Below are 20,343 nucleotides of genomic sequence, written 5' to 3'. Positions count from 1 at the left end.
TAAAAAAGAAAAATATGACACAAGAAACGAATAGCTGGTTTGAAAGACACCTAAATGCATCAGAAATCTTAGGTTAATTTCAATGCAGGTACAGGTTGACTGATCCTGAGTAACAGTCACGCAATACTTCCTTTGTGCTGCTTCCCACAATGGGTACTGGAAAGACAAAGGCAAAGAGACCTAATTCCTTCCCTGGCAGATCACAGTTTTTGAGTCCCACATTATCAGACAAATAACCTACTCCACACGCCAATATCTATGGATTAGGAATTCCAGAACATTGAGTCATCTTATGATAAAATCACTCCGGCCACACATACATTTGGAAAAATGGTTTATTCCAGTTGATAAACAAGATAATGGATATATTTGGTTGGTTAGTAGTTATTTTCTGTCTATTGTACAGATGCACATGGTCTAACCTTTGCTGTTTTTCAGAGGGAATGATTAGATTCTGCTTTTATTTTGTCTCCATTGAAAAATTATTGACAAGTTAATGTAACAAAGTTATACTGTTCTGTCATTGTATAAGTTTATACAGTAATCCTCAGCCTCTTTTACTTTATTTCACCAGCAGCTATATCCTATAGGTTTTAATAAACTAGAAATTTAAAAGCTTACACTTTCAGAAATGGTCATATTTTATAAGTTTTCTGTTACTATATTGGTCATTTAGTGTAAGTATGCAGCCTATGAAACATTGTAGAAATTGTTAAGGCTTTAAATTAAGCAAAAAACAGAAACAAAACATTCCTTTAGTAGTTAATAATGTTACTATATGGTTGAGCATAAATTTTCTTACTTTTGCAACAATAAAGTACAAAGTTGTTCACATAAAAATGTTGCCATAAGTAGCTGTATCTAAAATTTTACAATGTCAGATAAACAAAGCAGAAAAAAGGTATTGGGATTTAGAGATCAGATAAAACAAGGTACAAGAGCTATATTAAGAATATGTTGGTCACAAGGACTAAAGAAGGGACAGAAATTAAATGATTGCTCCACAGTGAGCAGGATTTTTGAGAAGCTGGACAAATAGAAGACAGGCTTTCACTATGTAGCCTAAGCTGGCCTGGAACTCATGACCCTCCTGCCTCAGCCTCCCAAGTGCTGGAAGTATGGGTGTGAAGCACCATGCCTGACGTGAAGTGCCATAACTCTTGCAGTTAGAAAGAGCTAATCAGGGTGCTGCCTAGGACCTCTACAAACACATCTGGTGTTTTGCAGTCTTGTTGAATAATGATCAGCCTACGTAGCATCTAGTCTTCTTACTAGCATGCTCAGTGATTGAGCCTATGTAGTAGGTTTAGAATCAAGGAAAATGATGCAGCTCTTTAAAATAAATCCCTATTAAAAGAGCAACTTGGGATATGGCACACGGTTCTCTGCAGAGATCTCAGCACTAAATGTGAGATTATTTCTATACTGAAAGAAATAACTCTGCTATATCTTTCTAAAAAGTTAGCAGGTTTTTAAAAAATCAATACTTAATATATTCATATGTTTATTAAACATGTAGTGATAGAGAAGGAAACAAAAACAGAAATGAAGGATTAGAAAAAATATTTTTACATAATAAGCAAAACATTGTTTTATCCTTTTTTTTGGTACCGGGAATTGAACTCATGACCTTGTGCTTGCCAGGCAGGCACTGTGCCACTGAGCTATATTTCCAGCCCCGCAAAACATTGTTTTATAAAACAGTGTTCTTATCCCTGTTCCAACGATAACACTTGAATTGCTCATACCAGCATCCACAGCTTTCTGTCGCATTAAATCTCAGAGAGCCTAAACATGATATTCTCACTACTTGGGTTCTTTCCTTCTATTAGAGCAAGCTGATTGTCTTTCACTCCTATGTATGTTCCACGATTACTCTTACACTCGAATGAAACGAATTCAGAGGACTCTTTATGAAGGACAAAGAAGGCCTGGTCTGGCAATGTGGTTTCACATTTTTGGAGCTGAGGGAACAGGAGAAAAAGCAATCAATATGTGAGTGGGAAGAACAGAGTCAACTTCTCCTTCCTGTGTTAGATCCTAAAGGAGAGTAATTACTTATAAATTGATATTTCTAACAAGCCTACTTACTGAGTAGGGCGGAGAAGAACTAAAGGACAAAGGGTGGGCACAGGATTTAACTTGACTCACTGATAGTAAATATATTTAGAGGGGCAATGTATCTTAGAATGACTGGATCTGGATGCAACAGCTCTGGATTTGTACCCTTCTTTTGCCATGTACTGTCTCTAAAACCTGAGGTACTTTGCTTTACCTCTCAAGGCTCAATTTTGCAGTATAGTCAACTTTCCAGATCAGTTAATTCCCAACTTAACCTATAGACATATTATTAATATAAATGACTATTATTCTAAGCTACTAAATTTTAGGGATTGTTTGTCATACAGCAGTAGCTGACCAATATAATTACTTCATCATAGGCTTATTGTGAGAATTAAATAACAGTACTTCTAAAGTATTTAGCAAATGATTGGTATAGAACTCAGCAGGAGTTACCTTTATTACTGAGTAGTCATATATGTTAGACACTATGTTCTGTATACTTAGGACTATTTTGTTAATGAAAATGCTGGGTACATGCATTATATAGTAAAGCTTTACATGACTGCATTATCTTTATAATTGTTGTGTATTCACATAATATATCTTATACTTTTTTGTTTTCCTCTTTGTTTCTATCTTTGTCTTGCTTGTTCTTCAAGATATTAATAATTCCTCTTCATGACCAGTATGACAGTGCCATTTACTAAGTAAAGACTATGCAGTGAATCCTGTGGTTGGAATGCAGATTGTTATTCTACCCATAAATGCAACATATGGAAATGTTTGCTGCCCTCCATTTAGCAAACTTGGAGCATGAAATTCTTTCACTAAGAAACACTTCCTGGAAGAACATAAGGCACATCCTAAAACCAAATGGAAAGAATTTGAGATCATCCTATGTAGCAGCACTTTCAAATTTTAATGAAATTATTAAACTCATGGAAGCTCCTTAAAATATTGAAATTCTGATTCAGGCTAGGCGAGCTTGAAATCTTGCATTTCTAACAGTTCCCAGGTGATTCTGTGCAGCTGGTAGACTCAGACTTGAGTAGCAAGGCTGCATACAGTATTACACTTTTCTTTCTTCCCTATTCCAGAAGCAAGTCAGTAGTTGTACCTGATTGTTTTATTTATGGAAACACGAACAAAACTCCTTTGAAATACTCCAAACACAATACTCAGATATAGATAAATATTTGTCAACAGTGACAATTACAGAATCAGATTTGTTACCTCGACAGAGTGCTTGTTCTTGTTTGCATGTAAGCAGACGTCTGTGTCTTTCGTGGGACTCAGATTTACCATTAACAGCTTACCACCGTCAACACCATCACCTTGCAATCACAGGATAATTATATGAGGTCATGCATTTGTTAATTAGCTTGATTGAACCATCCCACAATGCATATATACTTCAAAAATTCATATTGTACATAATACACACACACACACATATATAATTTTATCTGTCATTTAAAAATTAAGAAAAAAGAAATGGTAAAGTATAAAATTTAAATGAATTTAACACTCAGGAGAAAAGTATAAGATGTTAAGTAATATCATTACATTCTTCACATAGAAATATTTGCACCCAAATAAAGTGAATACTTATTAGGTAAATAAGGGAATTTCTAAATCCCTTAAAGAAGAGAGGTTAGTTTTTAAAAATATGTTTTCCAGTTGGACAATTGTGACTCTGATGGGCACTTCTCTGGGCATCAGCTTCCCTGTCTGCCTGTAAAGCCACGGGTAGCTGTGCCCTGATATTTACCTCCTCTTCTAATACAATAATAGGACATTTCTTAGCCCACCTCCTTGTGGCTAATTGCAGCAATAGGATCAAGTTCTGAGCGGTGGGAGATGAATGGAAGAGTTACAACCTCCAGTTGTAAGGGAAACAGCCTGCGTGCATTTGTCCTCTTCTGCTGTTTAGACATTGTTAAAGTGGCAGGGAATCCTAAACTACTGGTGTGTAGATACTGGCAGAGCCACAGAGTAGAAAGAGCTCTGTCTCCAGGCAACCTTTGAGCAGATCTGTCATTTCAGCCCTGGTTAAGAGAGATATTTATTATATGTATCCAAACCTTTATCCTATTAATCTAAAAATTTGATAAAATGGAATAAATTCTCCTTGACTCTAAAATTTTACCATGACCTTAGGTGGGAGAGAACATTTTGAAGCTGTCTTTCTTTTCCATGGATATTTTGGATTTATCTTTACCGCAAAGTTAAGAATTTAAATATTGTAGCAAGTCAGGCCTCCAAATTACCTGATTCACTTGAGGGGTACTGAGACTCATAGTAACGCAATCGTACCTTGTCTGAAACAGAATACATAAAATCAATTTAGGGCATGTAATTTTATCAAAAAACTTCAACTCTATCACATATAGTACAAAATGCCAGAGAATATCCTCCTCTTCTACTATATTCCAACAAAAGCAAAACTTTTGTGGTTCTAGAAAGAGCTCAAAAAGTGAGTGTGCTCTGATGAATTCTTCAAAAACATTATTAAAATATTTAAAATATTGCTTATAGCAATGGCATTTTCTTTTACTAAAGATTGTACTTTGGGGACGTCAATAAAGCTGGAAAGACTAGTGGATAATTTAGCAATAAAAAACATGTGTGTTTCCTCTTTCCATATTTCACAACAGACACATTTGTCAATATCTACCTTTTCCCCTGAGGAACCCTGACAAAACTACTGAATCATTTTCAGGGCAGTGATTTCCAAGCATCCGCTCCCAATGCATTGAAATGAATTAGCACGGGACGTGAAATCTATTTGTGACAACTGAGTTAATTCTTTGTTGATGGTCTGATAGATTTAACTTTTACTTTACCAGTCATAATTTATATAATTATAGCATAAGGACGTATTTTACCTTTTTCTTGATCTTTTCCCGAGTCTTCAACATTGATCACATAACCTCCATTCTCATAAACGAAACTAATGTATTGATCGTTGTATGTACTTAGGGAAGCACAAGATTCTGTAACAAGTGGAATTCCTATTATAAAGAATCTGATGTTTATAGCAGTACAATCTGTTAAAGTTAAATTTTGAGAACAACCCAAATGCCCACCAACTGAGGAAGGGATAAAAAAGATGTGGCATTTTTATTCAATGGAGTACTGTTCAGCCATAAATAAGGATAAACATGAGATTTTTATAGGTAAATGGATACAGTTTGAGACCATACTCTGAAGTGAAATAAATCAGATTCATATGTGTAAACATCTTTTTGTCTCCCTGGTGTGAGAAACTGAAAGAGTGAATAAGGTCTAAAATGTACAGTAGATATTGTGAAATGGGAAGAAATTATTCGAAAGGAAAAAGGAAGTAGGATAGGTGAAAGAGGAAAGGACCATAGGGAAAGGGCAAAAAATGCAAGTCAGTTATACTATTAGGGTCTCTTAGTTCATTAAAAAGGAAAGGTTGTACCAACATTGATTGAGGAAATTTTTATGTCCCTATCTTTTACCCTGAGTAACTACTTTAAAGATAACAACATGTAATGTATTAATTATTGTTATTCTCCTATTATTTTGTTATGAAATTTTGTTTTACCTTTTTTCCATAAAATTTTTAAAAAAGAATTTGAAAAGCTTGTTCCCGTGAGCAATTCTTTCGGCAAAATATTTTTTGAAGTACTTCACAAAGGACATTTTTTTAAAAAAATTTGAGCTATACTTTGGCACAAGCTTTACCTAGCCAAAATACTAAGATTTAAAGGTACTAGTCTCCAGAGTGAATGACCTAGGAGGCCATGTTAGCTCCTATGGGACCGTTAGGTGGGGACAAAGAAGCTGAAAAAGTGCCAGGCACTGCCTGTGAAAACCTCCATTTCTGGCCCCATGGTGCAGGGGACTGTGAGGGAGAAAGGGTTCTACTTTGATAGATTTATGTAAATGAATGCCCATCTATAAGACATAGTGATTTAGGACTTCTAACAGTCCGGGAGAATGCAGATGTAAGCCTAGTTCTAGACTCCAGCTAAGTAACAGAGACACTTTATGCAGTGCTCCTATCTTTTTAACTGTTACAGTCTATTTAGAAAATAATAAATTTTTAAAGCCTACTGAGATAAACAGGAGTACATTTAATGCTACCCATATAGGGCCTGCAGATTAAAATCAGTGTATCTTAGCTGCGCATAGTGGTGCACACCTGTAATCTGAGCACTCTGGGAAGCTTAGGCAGGAAGATTGCAAGTTAGAGCACAGCCCGGGCAATTTAGCAATTTGCAAGACCCTGCCTCAGAATAAAAAGTAAGGGCTGGAGATGTAGCTCGGTATGAGGGCACTCATACCCCGGTACCACAAATAAATAGTATAAAAGAAGAAAGATTTAATCCCCGATACCACAAATAAATAGTATAAAAGAAGAAAGGTCACTGTATCTTCTTTACATTATTGAATTGTACTTAGAAAAATATACAAAATACAAAAGGAAAGTTAAACAATGAATTGCTAGGTGAGCTTCTAATGTAGGGTATATTTTGAGGGGAAGCTAATGACAATGGTTTTTTACTGTAATTTTTTTTAAAAATTTAACATTCACTGTATGTTTTGATCACATCTCATATATTTTCATCAGGAATAAAGTATATGTGAGTCCAATCTCTACTGTACCAGGCACTTCTGAGTAAGGACGCAGTGCTGACTATAGCACGTGTGCGCATCGTTAGATCAGCTCTGCTGTGCCGAATTTGGATACCACTAAGGGGAAAGTTCAGCAGCAAATGGACAGAACTTTCTGATACATGTGAAGACACAGATTTGGGGCTACTACCTAGAGTAGCATTTGCCGGGGTCCTGTGTCTACTCTTTCCTCACCCCATTTCTCTCCTGTGACCAGTCATACCTGCAAAACTTGATGTATTTAGTGCTGCAACAGGTTCTTTGATGGCACGTGTTTCAAAGAAAGAGTTGATCAGAGAAGGCTGTTTATAGGCAGCAACTAGCTTGCATTTTTTGGTGTGCTTTCCACCTGCAAAACAGGGAGAGGTTATGGGTGAATCATCAATCTTCTGTAATCTCCACTCTAAGAGTCCACGCTCTTTTGATGATTCACAGTCAAGGTTGCTTTGCTGATAGAGGCAGTTGATCCCAGGGCTTTGGCCACCCCGTGGTCTGACAGAATCAATCCTCCTGCTCCCTCATACCTCAGAAGAGCATACAAAGAGGAAGGAAACTAGTCACCCATGGTCACAACACTCAAAAATCCACCACTCTTAACCTTTCAGTTTACCTCTGTTAAACTGAAAAGTATTGCGAACATACTTGTACATAAGACTATATCCTCTGTTTTTGATTAACATTATAACTTAACCATTTTTTCATGCTGTTAAAAACTTGGTATATACTTTTTGAAATGACCAATAGAAAATTCATTATTTTTGCTCTTTTCCCCAAGCAAAATTTGGGTGAGGAAAAGAATAATATATTCAGATTTGGTAAATGAAGGCACACAGATACCTATGGCTATTTCCAGGAAATGCACAGTTTGCCTTACCTGTTTTTAGTGTACATGTTTTGGTGATTTCTCTCCTAAAGTAGCAGGTTTTCTTTTCTATGATAAGGCCAGAGCGCAGTGTCATGTAGGACTTGTGGCAAATTTCTTCCGCCTTCTTTTGGGATTCTAAAGAGTTGAAAAAAAATGTGGTACTGTTTCATTCTAACCTTTAACCTTAAGTGTCATAGATGAAAAAAGCAAATGCAGATTCAGTTTCTCGAGGTCAGTCATGTTTCAAACTTCAGAGCTTTCGTGATCTTAGAATTGTGACGGAGAGCATATACTATATATAGGTAGCACCTCCAAAGAGACTAGTGTAGCACTCCTTGATAAAATATTAATTTTATACTGAAATCGGAAAACTTACAGAGTGAAATAAAGATCTCATTTTAGTTCAGCTCAGGATTTAATGGACTAATGAGTTCAGGTCATATATTGCTGCCAAATGACTTATGAAAACCTTTCGGGCTTTGGAAAGAATTCTTGATTTGCAGAATTTCATATGAAAGAATATGAGCCTATACCCAATATATACCATTTGTTGCCTAACTGAGAAGTGCTTATGGCCATATGAAATTTGAGACCTTTTCCTGCTTATCTAGAATATACTTTTTAATAATTTTAGAGATAGCTGTAGTCTGTAAAGGGACTGATATTAAAATAACAGCCATTTACTAAGTATCTATAGTTGACTATGCAATGTGCTAACCATTAATTTTATTCTTCACAATAATCTTACAAGGTAGGTATTATTATCCTAGTTTTGCAGATAATAATCTGAGGCTCTTAGGAGGGAGGACACTTGCCCAATTTTACATGGCTGGTAAGAAGTTATGGTTGAGATAGTCTAATAAAAAATCTATTCTTTAAAAGAAAGTGCCACACTGCAATTTGAGGGACTAAGAAAATGCAAATTCAAATTAATTCAGTTGAAGCAGAAAAGTTAATCAATTATTCAGTAATTTTTAGCTCATTTATCCAAAGAAAAATTTGTCTCAAACATAACATTAAATTCATTAGAAATGAAATGATGGTTGTAATGTCATATGATCTCAATTTTCAACAGTATACTAAATGAATTATCAATAAATTCATACAACATTGTCAGATTTCAGTTATTCATAGTATTGCAGAAAAATAATTATTCTTGAGTAGGGAGCCATTCTGTTAATTTTTTTAAATTCTCTATAAGATTTGACTTCCTAATATAATGATTTTTCAAGTTAAGTGGAATAAACTTTTATTATATGCTAGTTTGAATTATCCATAATACCTCTAGTTTAGATCAGCAGCTGTTTTCACATCTATCCTGGAACTCTCTAACATTGTTTCACAATTCAGAAATACCAACTACAATATCTCATATTTATAAAGTTCTTTTATAACTATAAAGGTAATTTACAAAGCTATCTAGTGCTAGAGCCAGCACCGTATTTAATCTCCTAATAACTAATTTAACACAATGCTTTTTAAACTGGCCCACATTGTCCCTTTAGAGATAAAAGGCCTAAGACTGTACTGAAAGCATCCTCATTCCTTACATGCTTATCTTTACATGGTGGTCGGCATTACATGAGGAACGTGATAATCATGTCTAATATCAAGCGTGGACTATGCGGAACGTAATACGAGTCTTGGGGAACTAGAAGTGAGGGTCATGATATTGAGGAAGTATTTGAAGCGTAGAATAAGAAACCTAGGGATTAAAACGAGAAGTAAAGATGCAGATGTAGGGGCTGGCATCCAGTGGGATAATCACTCAATACACTTATAATCCATGTTGAGAGTGATTACATGCAAAGTATTGCCAGACACGGTAACACTTTCCTGTAACACCAGTTACTCAGGAGGTTGAGGCAGGAGGATCCTGAGTTGGTTAATCTTGGTGGTCAAGATTGGCTTGCATGGGATGTGGGGTTAGTAAGGCACATTTTGGGCGTGCCTGGGTAAGGCGTTAGAATGTGGTCTTGGGGATTGTATCTGGTCCCCAGTGTCTTCCTCCCTCTACTTCTCAGATGTCATGAGTTGAGCAGCTTTTCTCCCCAACACCCTTCCACCCTGTTTCCACCTCAGAGCCAGCAGGCCGTGTATTGAAACCTCTGAAACTGTCAGCCTTCCCTCTTAAGCTCTCTTCCTGCTTTATACCCTTCATCCACCTGTGCCATTTCACTCTGAGGACCACGTCTTTCTTTGAATCCCTTTTATCGCCAAGTCACGAGTATCCTTTGATTCTCTCAGTCTCTTTGTCTCGGGGAGTTCTTCTTCCCGTCTGCTCCTAAATGTCAGGGTTCCTCAGGACTTTCTTTTTTACTTTCTTCTCTCTAAAGTTTCTTTCCGGGCAATCTTGCTTGCTCCAATGATTTCAATCATCCATTCAGAGGCTGATGACTCCTCAAAGCGGAACTCTGCCTTTGATCTTTCTCCTCATCTACCCATTTCCTTTTCTTTGTGTAGCATTTTGATTTAGCAACTTCAAAGCATCTCTATATCTGTGTCTTTCATCTTGAATGAATTTTGGTCATCTCTACCCAAAAGACCTGCAGCTAATCCAAAGTAAAATATGCCAGTCATCATCATCCAAATTTCCTTATCTCTACCCCCGGTGTATTTCCCCTCAATTCCCTGTCTTGAAAAACAGTACAGCTATCTACCATTATCTCCCCAGTGGTTAAATCAGAAAGCTGAGGGTCATTCATTTTTCTTTTTCTAACCTTCAGTAAATCTTACTGATTTCACCTTCCCAGTTTATCTGAGCTGCATTTCCTCTCCATTCTGTTGTTTTGGGTCAGGCCTTCATCTTCAGCCCTCTAGATGAACATAATAGAGCTCTAACTAGTTTCTAATCTACTCTTGCCCCTTACTCTGTCTTTACACCATCAATGTGGTCTCTCTAAGAATGTCATATCATCCCCCAGTTAAACATTTTTAGGGATTCTCTACTGTCCACAGGATGAAGTCCAAGATCCTTAAAAAATAAAGATCTTAGCATGGATAGCTCTACCTAGCTTTAGCCAACTGCTCCCATGCAGGGACATGGGTCCCGTGTTCTTTTATATTTAGGTTTACTTTATTTTATTAGTACATGTGTGCAGTACATAATGTTTACATTCCTTGTGGGGAGTTAGTACGTGTACATAATGGAACATGTACAAGTACATCTTAATTCTTTTTTTCATCCCCCTGCCTTTGGCTCCTTTTTCTTTTTGTTTTTTTGGAGAGAAACTGCACATTTTGATTCTTATGAAAAAATCCCCGAGGGTTTTTTTTGTTAGACAAGGTCTTGCTGTGTAGTTCAGGCTGGCCTTGAACTCACCCTGTAGCCCAGGCTGGATTTGAACTCATGCTAATCTTCCTACCTCCTCCTCCCGAGTGCTGGGTTCACAGGCATGCACCACCGTGCCTGGATTTTAATCTTTTTTTTCCTAAATTAAAAAAGTTACTTCAATTGAAAAATCAATAACACTATTCAAGCCAAACAAAATACTTGTGCTGGCTGAATCTGGAGCTTCCAGATGTAACCTCTGGCTGAACTCATGAATGAGGACACTAGGTATTAGTCAAGAGAAAACAGTGGTGAATGTGGGCGGGAAGAAGCAGGAGAGGAGAAAGGGCTGAGCTGGGGAATAGCCTCCTGGAAACTGGGGAGGGATGAGGTTCGGAAAGAGTCTTCCCCAACAGTCATGGAGTACTACGCACTGCTGGCACCAGTGGTGAGTTGTCTGGGGGGTAACCGTAACCAGTGTGAGGCTTACTGCCATGTATGGATACCTGTCATGACTAGATACTGAGTTTTGTGACTTCGTGACCTATCGATTGCATTACATCTTGGCAATCTGAGGCAGGAGAAGGAGTTAAATAGGGTTTGCTTATTTATTTATTTATTTTTGCCTTTTTGCTTGGGGGCTCAGAGCACAAATCTATTTAGAAAAATAGAGAAGACATTTCTTATACTTTGAGTTTTGAAAAGTGGTTCATACTTGTCACGAACACCACATAGATAACTTGAATTTTAACCAAGAGTGTTGAACAATTATAATTTTAGTGTTAAGTTCAGTCAATATTGTTGGGAAGGAGATCTGCTAAAAATATAGGTGATGTGATATATTCCAAAGCAGTATATATTACTTGGCGATGATCACTGACTTCTGCCTCTATAGGTAAACAGGGCCACAGCCCCCCTGAGGAGAAGTCGTATTTTAACTTTGGCATTGATGCCAGCACATCCTTCATGCCCTTACTTTATTCTAGTACCTACCAAAAGCCCTTATTTCTTGGGGTAGAAATAAAATGCATTCTTTATTAAGAAGGAATATGGGGATATGTAGTCCCTTCCACTGAGTCACTGTTTCTGCACAGAGCATTTTGACTCAGCTACAATTACAAGGACTAATTTAACTGATTTCCTAGTTATTCAGAAATGCTTGTCAAATTAATGTTTTCTTCGGTTACCAAAGAACAGTGAGGGTGGGCTAGAGGTGTAAGGAGGACAGACGGGAACAGAAATGACTTTTTCTTCTGACTTTTTGCGGTAGGGTCTTGCTATGCAGTTCAGGCTGGACTTGAGCTCACTTTGTAGCCCAGGCTGGTCTCAAACTTGCAGCCATTCTCCTGCCTCAGCCTCCTGAGTGCTGGGATTACAGGTTTGCACCGCCACGCTGAAATGATATTCTTTAACACTATTTTCTTTTCTGTCCTTCACGGTGTTCAGGAAAAGGATAAGAAGCATGGAGCACGAGGGTACTCTAATGTCTACCATTATTCCTCATGCTCCATTTTTCCTCTGGTCCACCTGGCCCTATTAACCATCTTTTCTGTTACTTCTACCATGTAGAGATATGTGTATAAATTTGCATGAGTCCTTTTCTAAGTTGATAATTTTACAGCCCTTTCATCTCAGCTTTATTGACTTTATTTTCATTTCATCTTACTCTAACCTCTGAGTTTGTACCTAGATAAACTTGAATATCATTTGGTCGATTCTTTTCTGTTTGGAGCCTGGATTGTTCAAATATATTCACCTGTTATTCTCTCCTCTGTCAGTAGTTGCAAATCAAAACTCTATGCATGATACACAAAAGGTATTCACAAATACTTTGTTGAATGACAATGGATTAATTTAGAATTTCCAGGGAAAACGTTGGGAATTTGATTATAAGAAATGTGGGGAAAGTAAATAGTCTTTTATATCAAAGGCTATAATGAATTTTGCACTATTTATAGGCTTAAGTTATCTGCACTATTCCTACCCTATGATGCATTAAATAAGCACAAGTTGGCTATTGCCTGTTCAAAAGCAAAGTCTGTCACATTAAGTCTTCATGGGCTACCCCTTTTTGTTTCCGTTCTTCCATTCCTAATAGCTTTTGCTAAGGTGGCACATACGAATAGTGGAATACTAGAGATTTCATACCAAATTTCAAATTAGTACATAAAAAAGTAGAAATAATTCAGTCCTTACTTCTCAGTTTGCAAGATTTTATCAGGGCTTTTTCATCTTTCCTGTTCCGTTTTGCTGCAGAAGTTTTAGAGCTCGGATACTTCATTTTAGGCTCCATTTTTCAGGCCTCTGTTGGATTAAAATATGTTAGTTCAACTCTCTCAACTTCAAAACAAACAGAAATAACCATGACTAGTTCAACATAAAATGGATAACACAACTACATAGTAAAAATAAATATTTCAGTAAAATTTGAATGTAATATTCTACTGTGTTTATACTAGAATAGAGTCACAACCAAAAAACTGCAAAGAAATCTTAAACTTTACTTATTATGCTTACTGTCAGTGGTAATATTGGTATGAAATTTCTAAAATAGTTTTGTTATATTATAGTAAAAAGCAAATAAATAGATAATATTGATATTACATAATTTTCACTGTAAGGGAAAAAAGATATAAAAATAAAGCCAAAGAGAAAATTCTTGTAATGTTGAACTTGAGCTAGCAATAAATAAATGCCTAGCCATAAATGTGTGCCTGTATCTTAATTTCTAAGTATTTTTTCTACTAGAAGGAACTATGACTTCAGATTTGGGGCTGGGAAAAGAGTGGTGAATATGGAACATTTTGTTGTACCAGAAAACAGTGAATCATTGAAACATTAGTAAGGTTGTGTCAAAAGCATACATGAGCTAACTTACAGAGTCTTCCCCTGGCCAAATTTGGCACAATTTGAGTACGAAAATAATAATAATAATGGTAATGTACCAGAAGCATTTAATGAAAAAGAAATTCACACGTCCATAGTTTTTCTCAAGAATGAATATATATGCAGTGATCTATTCATTACAGAAGAAATAATAGGAAAGTCGTCACCAACTTGTAGTCCCGAGCTTAATTCAGGCAAGGGTTACTCAATGGATTTCTACCTTGATAATCAATCTGGGTCACAGTGTCATATTGAAAGAACATGGAATGCTTTCATAAATTATCAAAAGCTCCATATTCTTTCAGTGTAGTACTGCAAGTTGGCTTCATAATCAAGATCTAACAGTGTTGCTCTGCATGTAGGAGGAGCAGGGTTTCTCCTCCAGTTTTCACTCTCTCTGACCTTGCCTGAAATTCTACCAGTACTTTATTACTGGCTTTTTGTTTTAGAGATTGGCCTCTTATTTTGCTACATGTAAAGAAAACCCAAATTACCCAACGAGTGGTTATAATTTAAACCTGTTTTAAACTTCATATGAATCCGCTCTTCTAGCTGAGTAAGAGAGGAATTTCTAGGTGAGAGGACTGAGTTTCTGCATTTGAGGATTCATTAGAAAATAAACTTTAAGGGCTGGGGATATAGCTTAGCGACACAGCGCTTGCCTGGCAAGCACAAGGTCCTGAGTTTGATTCCCGGTACCAAACAAACAAAATAGAAAATAAACTTTATGCATGTACCTTTATATTTGTCCCTGGATAACTCTGTAGAGTTGAAATTCCAAACTATCTTCTCTAGGTGGAGCTAGAATCACATATTTAGGTAGGCTATTTAAAGCAGGGTCAGATGAGGGAAATCTACATGTAGCCCCGTTGAAGACTTCCTATTCTGTCCCTCAGTTTTATTTTGGAGTGAATATTATTCTCACACAGCTCATAGACTTCACACAAACCCTTACTTTTTCTGATTCTCCAACTTTTGTTGATCACAAATGCTTAGAAGCATAGAACTTGAAATATCATCTTACAGAGCCCCTCACTCTACATTTGAATACACTGAGACTGAAAGAGTAAGTGCTTTGCGAGGTACACAAAAACCACTGGGACTAGAATCTAATCTCCTAACTTGCATCTTAATACCAGCACTTTCCCAGTTTCTCTTCCTCCATACCCAGTCTGCTTCCCTCCTACTCTCAAATAAGAAAGAAAATAATCAAAACTGGGGCTTTAATGGTCTGAGTTATCAACAGCTTCTAATGCTCAGCCTGTCTTATACAAAAACAGTTGTCCAACTTCTTTGAAACAATACATATCCAAGTACGGTAGTACAAAGCTGCAGTTCTCTGAAGGAGTTACATCTATGTGGAGATTCTGTGGACTGTATAACCTTGACTAAGAGGATCCTGACTGTGAAAAGATGGAAAGTTACAGGGTGAGAGACAAATTATCTTGGGTTATTTTAGCTCTTACAGGTACAATAGCCATTTACTTTTAACCTGTGTATTTAATTTAATAGTCTCAGCACTATTAAGTGAATTTCTTGGAATGTATTAAACTTAGAAAATCCCCAGCCTCCACCAACCTTCAAGCTAAAAATGCTATGACATATGAAAGCTACAGGGAAGACTCACTAGCTTTGCTGTAGCCTGTCTACCTTGTACCCACACCAATGATGTTGTTGAATGTACAGATCAGTTGTGACTTTCTTTGTTCTTTTTGATGTAAAATTGGATGTAAATTCTTTGACTTTGGAACATGTTATTCTGCGTAAATTGAATCCATGTTCCTGTGATGGTCATTCATATTTGGCCTGGAACAAATAATTTTCTTATATTCTTTAAAGTAGAGTTGTACTTTACATCAGAAATAGTTAATTTTTAACCGGAATATATTGTGTAGTAGGTTAGGCAACTCGATTGTAGTTAAATTTTATTTTTTTTTTATTTTAAAAGGAATAATAAAAAATAACAATAGCAAAATACCAACAACATAGACAAAACAGAACAAAGCAAGAACACTAAAAATGATACAGGGTTTCAAAATAAATTGATAGGAATTAACAGTGGTTGTTATATTACATATTGTTGTCTTCAACGAAGTTGCTCAGATTACCAGATGTAAGAATGAAAGACTGATTAAACCATTAAACAGAATAAAAAATAAAACACAAAAATTAGAAATGATACAGAGTTTCACTAGACAAGATGGTACTAGTTAAATTTTAAATTGCATAGAAAACAGTTTAAATAATACTCTGTACAGGATACTGATATAACACTTTACGAACATGAAAACTGCATTGCTATGATTTTTGCCTTTTTCTCTTTTATGGGAACCTACATATGTCCTAGAAGAAAAGTTGTCTTAGTCATTAGGAAAAGTTGCATTTCCAAAGAAATCTGTATTCCAATCTCTATCCTATCTCTTGGAAGATCAGGATACATTAGCAGAGTAAAGGTGTTGATAGTAAGGGTGTTAGAAGACTCATGACTACCTTGTTTACCTAATTGTTTCAAGTAATTATTTGATCTTATAACTACTGTTTTCCCATTATCACTCCCGTGGACTAGCCTGAAAGAACATAAAAACTCTGCTTTCAACCAGCATTAGCTTACAAAGTTCAAAATTGTAAGAAGCTGAAAAATACCACATTTATGCTGGAGTCACTGATACAAAGAAAGTCAACACCTTCTTAAGAATTGTGTATATCAACATTATAATCTGGAAATATTTTCAAGTCCTATTTCAAAAAACAAAGCACTTTCTTCATGTCTACAAGTATTTTACCTTACTACATACAATCACTATTTTTGCCATTTTTTAAGATCAAAATTTACTCTCTACTTACTTTCCTTTTTTTGAATATCAGAAGTATCCCAGAATAGATGGCAAGATAAACACCACTGACTCCTTTTTGCTGCTATTCCCACAACAGACAGAAAATATACTTGCACTGTGGTGACGATACTCACTTAGATTGTAAATGTGAAAGGTTGGTCTCAGATGATGTGATTCCCCGCAGTCAGCACTTGGTAATGGTTAGTGAAGTAACATTTGAATTCAATTTATACAGACACACACAGCGATTAAGCAATACTGGGTGACCGCATTTGAAGGATGAGGCAGTGTGAGTAGAGCTGGTTTAATAGATTAGAATGTGTGGGAGCATATCTTCTTTCGATAGCCAAATCCAAAACAGAGCTTTCAGACTATTTTAATTGCAGTACCTTCAAAGAGTGACATTTAATTATTAATTTTTGAAAAACCTCTGAGACATGAACTGCAGGTAGTTTTATTTTTTACTGGAATATAAAGTATACAAGGGTATAGATTATTTAATTTTCTTTTTTCTACTAAAAGTTGAAAACTTTTTTTTGGCTTTTATTAGTACAAGTTTACAGAACATGATGATTGTATTCACTGCAGGGAAGTGGTACATGTACATAACACATTTCAAGTCCCTTCTTTTTCCCTCTCCTCCCACCCTCTTTATTTTTCCAGCATCAGATTCATCTATTTTTCTTATAAGACCTTGTAGGCCAGATGTGGTGGTACATGCCTATAATCCTTGCACTCAGGAGGCTGAGGCAGGAAGACTGCTGTGAGTCTGAGGCCAACCTGGGCTACAAAATGAGTTCAATGCCAGCCTGAACTGCACAGTGACACCCTGTCTCAAAAAAAAAAAAGACCTTATCAACTTCATTATCACTGAGTTAGTTACTTTTTTCATTGCTGAGACAAAATACCTGACACTCAAGCTTAAAAGAGGAAAAATCTATTGTAGTTCACAATTTGTAGAGTTTTCATTCGTAGTCACCAGCGCCAAGGCTGGGTGGCATCACAGAGGGAAACAGTTTATGGTGGGCAGAAGGCAGCAAGCAACGAAGTAATGAATTAGCAAGCAACCGCACCAGCCCTCTTTCTGTTCCTTATATTGTAGCCACACAACGTGCCCTTATAGTGGGCAGCACTGACACCCAGGGTGGGCCTTTCATTGTCCACTCTCAGAGCTATGCCAGACCAAGCAGGGCACTGATTCGGTAATCACACACCCTTAAGCCCAGCATCACACTCTGATCCATCCGCCTCTGAAAAAGCACCACCTGTGACCCCATGAGGCTTTGGTTACACAGCTAGACACGGGCCACCACAATCATATATACAGATCGAAAACCAGACTAATCATTCAAAAAACATACAAAACATGTAAGACAATGCACTAAGTCAAGGAGTACTTTGAGATACATTGTCTGTTTTGTATTACAATACCCTTTTTTTTTTTCTAAAGTTGAAAACTTTTTAAGTAGTTTTTTTCTGATTATAAAAATGCACATGTGCTTAGGGAATGTGTAAGTGAAGAGCAAGTATATATACTATAGATCTTGGCTTTCTCTTTTCAGTGTAGAAGTGGTAGATACATCTACTTTTAATATAAAAATAGAATTATACTAATATACTTTGTAAGTAGCTTTTTCTGTTTCCAACTAACTCTATCATGAGTATTTTCACATTTCAGAAACATTGTTTAACAAGTATCATTATACAGAGCCTTCTGTCATATAAATATGCCTTAAGCAGTGTTTTCTTGATTAGCACATTGGCTGTTTCCAGGTTTTTCTCTTCCTCTCTCCTTCCTTTCCTTCTTCCTTTTCTTTCGTCTTTCCCTTTCCTCCTTCTCTTTTCCTTCTTTTCTTCTCCCCTTCCTTTCTTCTTTCTTCTTGCTTTTCTGTTTTTTACATTTTTCTCCCCTCTGTCTTTCCCCTTCAATATTACAACTGCTAGCCTTATATGTGAAAGCCTTTCTAAATTCATTAGGAGCATAAATTCCCAGTGGAGAAATTGGAGGATCAAAGGGTACACATATGTTATGGCTTGATAGAGTGAACTGATTGGCAAAGGTTTGCATTAATTTATAATTTGTTAACAGTCTATGTGAATGCCTTTTCCTATTGCCAAAGCAGCAATGGGTACCATTACCTCAAAGAAAATATCTCATGCTTTTGAATTTCACTTTTAAGGTAATATTGAGCACCTTTTAAAAATTTGTGTTGTTTGTTGCTGTTAATTATTGATTTATGTGGACTCTTCAGAAATTAAGAAATTAGGGCTGGGGATTTAGCTCAGCGGCAAAAGCGCCTGCCTGGCAAGTGCAAGGTCGTGAGTTCGGTTCCCGGTACCAGAGAAAAACCAAAACCAAAAAAAAAAAAAAAAATTAAGAAATTAAGCCCATGTTTGATATATGTGCTGCAACTTTTATTTCTCTTTAGACTTTGTTAATGACATATTTGTTCATATATGTTTTTTAAACATAATGGACAAATTTTAATCAATGTTTTATTTAAAACTTCTAAGTTTTCTCTCTTAATTAAAAAAATCTTAGGGGCTGGGGATTTAGCTCAGCGGCAAAAGCGCCTGCCTGGCAAGCGCAAGGTCGTGAGTTCGGTTCCCGGTACAAAAAAAAAAACCAAAACCAAAAAAAAAAAAAAATCTTTTCACCTCCATGATTACAAGCAAATTTACTATTTTGTAAAATTTTAGTTAACACTTGATTGATTCATTAGTATTTTTAGTATAAAATATGTTAGCGATTTTTCCCTCAAATTATTATCCAAGCTATATTTGTAATACAATTTAAATGAAGTTTTACCACATATTATGTTGAGATCAGTATGCCATGACTGCAAATGAAGTAAGGAGTTTGAATTTTATCCTAAAAAATGTGATTTTTTTGGTGCTGGTGTGTATTGGTTACCTTTCTCTCATGGCTGAGACAAAATGCTCAATACCAAAATTAAAGAGAAAGGTTTACTTAGCTCAGTTTGTGGAGGTTTCAGTCCATAATCAGCTATCTCCAGGCAGGGTGGCATGACAGAAAGGTGACAGTTTATGGCAGTGGGAGACAGCAAAACAACAAGAGCAAAAAGGGGATGAGGGACAGAGAAGACTCTTTCTGTCCCTTATATTGTATGTAGGCTACCCACCCTAGGGTACGGGTAGCACTCACACCCATAATCCCAGCATTGGACAATGACTCAATCACAAACTCTAGAAGCCCGCTCCTATGACTGCATGAAGCTTTGGGGGGACATCTAGACACAAATTATAACATGGTGGTATTGAAGTTTGAACCCAGGGCCTTTGTGCTGAGCTCTTTCCATAGCTGTTTCTATTTTGAGACAAGGTCTTGCTAAGTGGTCCAGACTGGTCTCATGCTTGAGATCTCCCTGCCTCCACCTCCCAGAGTGCTGGTATTACAGACATGTTCCACCGTACCTGGCTGAAGCGTGAAACCTTGTAAGCAAGTGAGAAACATCATTTAGTTGTGTTTTGTGTATGTAGTCTTATGGCTGTGTAAAGCAACATCCGAAGGAAAGAAACAAGAAAAATAAGCAAGAAGACCAGTGAGATACCAGATTTAAATAGCCCAGGCAAAAGAGTGAGGACAGTTAGGGCAGTTAGTGGGACTAATCCGAAGGTAATGAAGATGAGTGAGTGCCACAGATGCTTAATAAAATCATTGGATATTGGTGCGAGAAGGGCTTCAATTTTGGGTCACTAAGTCATCCAGCTGCTTAATGGCTAAATCAGGATTAGGACCAAAATTTCCTTCCCAT

The 20,343-nt window shown here is 36.6% G+C and overlaps 1 protein-coding gene across 3 annotated transcripts in view; it reads right to left on the bottom strand.

The window, feature by feature from the left end:
- Positions 1 to 1,602: 1,602 nt before the first annotated feature.
- Positions 1,603 to 20,343, bottom strand: part of Il33 (interleukin 33) — a 42,147-nt gene continuing 23,406 nt past the window's right edge. The window contains exons 2-9 of one of the 3 annotated variants that reach the window (XM_005388671.2): positions 16,702 to 16,956; positions 13,044 to 13,151; positions 7,586 to 7,711; positions 6,935 to 7,060; positions 4,953 to 5,060; positions 4,335 to 4,385; positions 3,298 to 3,398; positions 1,603 to 1,964 (exon numbers count right to left, since the gene is read on the bottom strand). In XM_005388671.2, coding sequence (XP_005388728.1) covers positions 1,773 to 1,964; positions 3,298 to 3,398; positions 4,335 to 4,385; positions 4,953 to 5,060; positions 6,935 to 7,060; positions 7,586 to 7,711; positions 13,044 to 13,140 — 801 coding nt within the window. In that variant the 5' untranslated portion in view covers positions 13,141 to 13,151; positions 16,702 to 16,956 and the 3' untranslated portion in view covers positions 1,603 to 1,772. The other 2 variants (XM_013516393.1, XM_005388672.2) reach the window with 2 other exon arrangements.

Source organism: Chinchilla lanigera, unplaced genomic scaffold (assembly GCF_000276665.1).
Source record: "Chinchilla lanigera isolate Chin_1 unplaced genomic scaffold, ChiLan1.0 scaffold00033, whole genome shotgun sequence".
In the NCBI taxonomy this organism is placed as follows: domain Eukaryota; kingdom Metazoa; phylum Chordata; class Mammalia; order Rodentia; family Chinchillidae; genus Chinchilla; species Chinchilla lanigera.
Note: the sequence above shows the minus strand (reverse complement) of the source record. Positions and strands in the feature narration are given on the sequence as shown.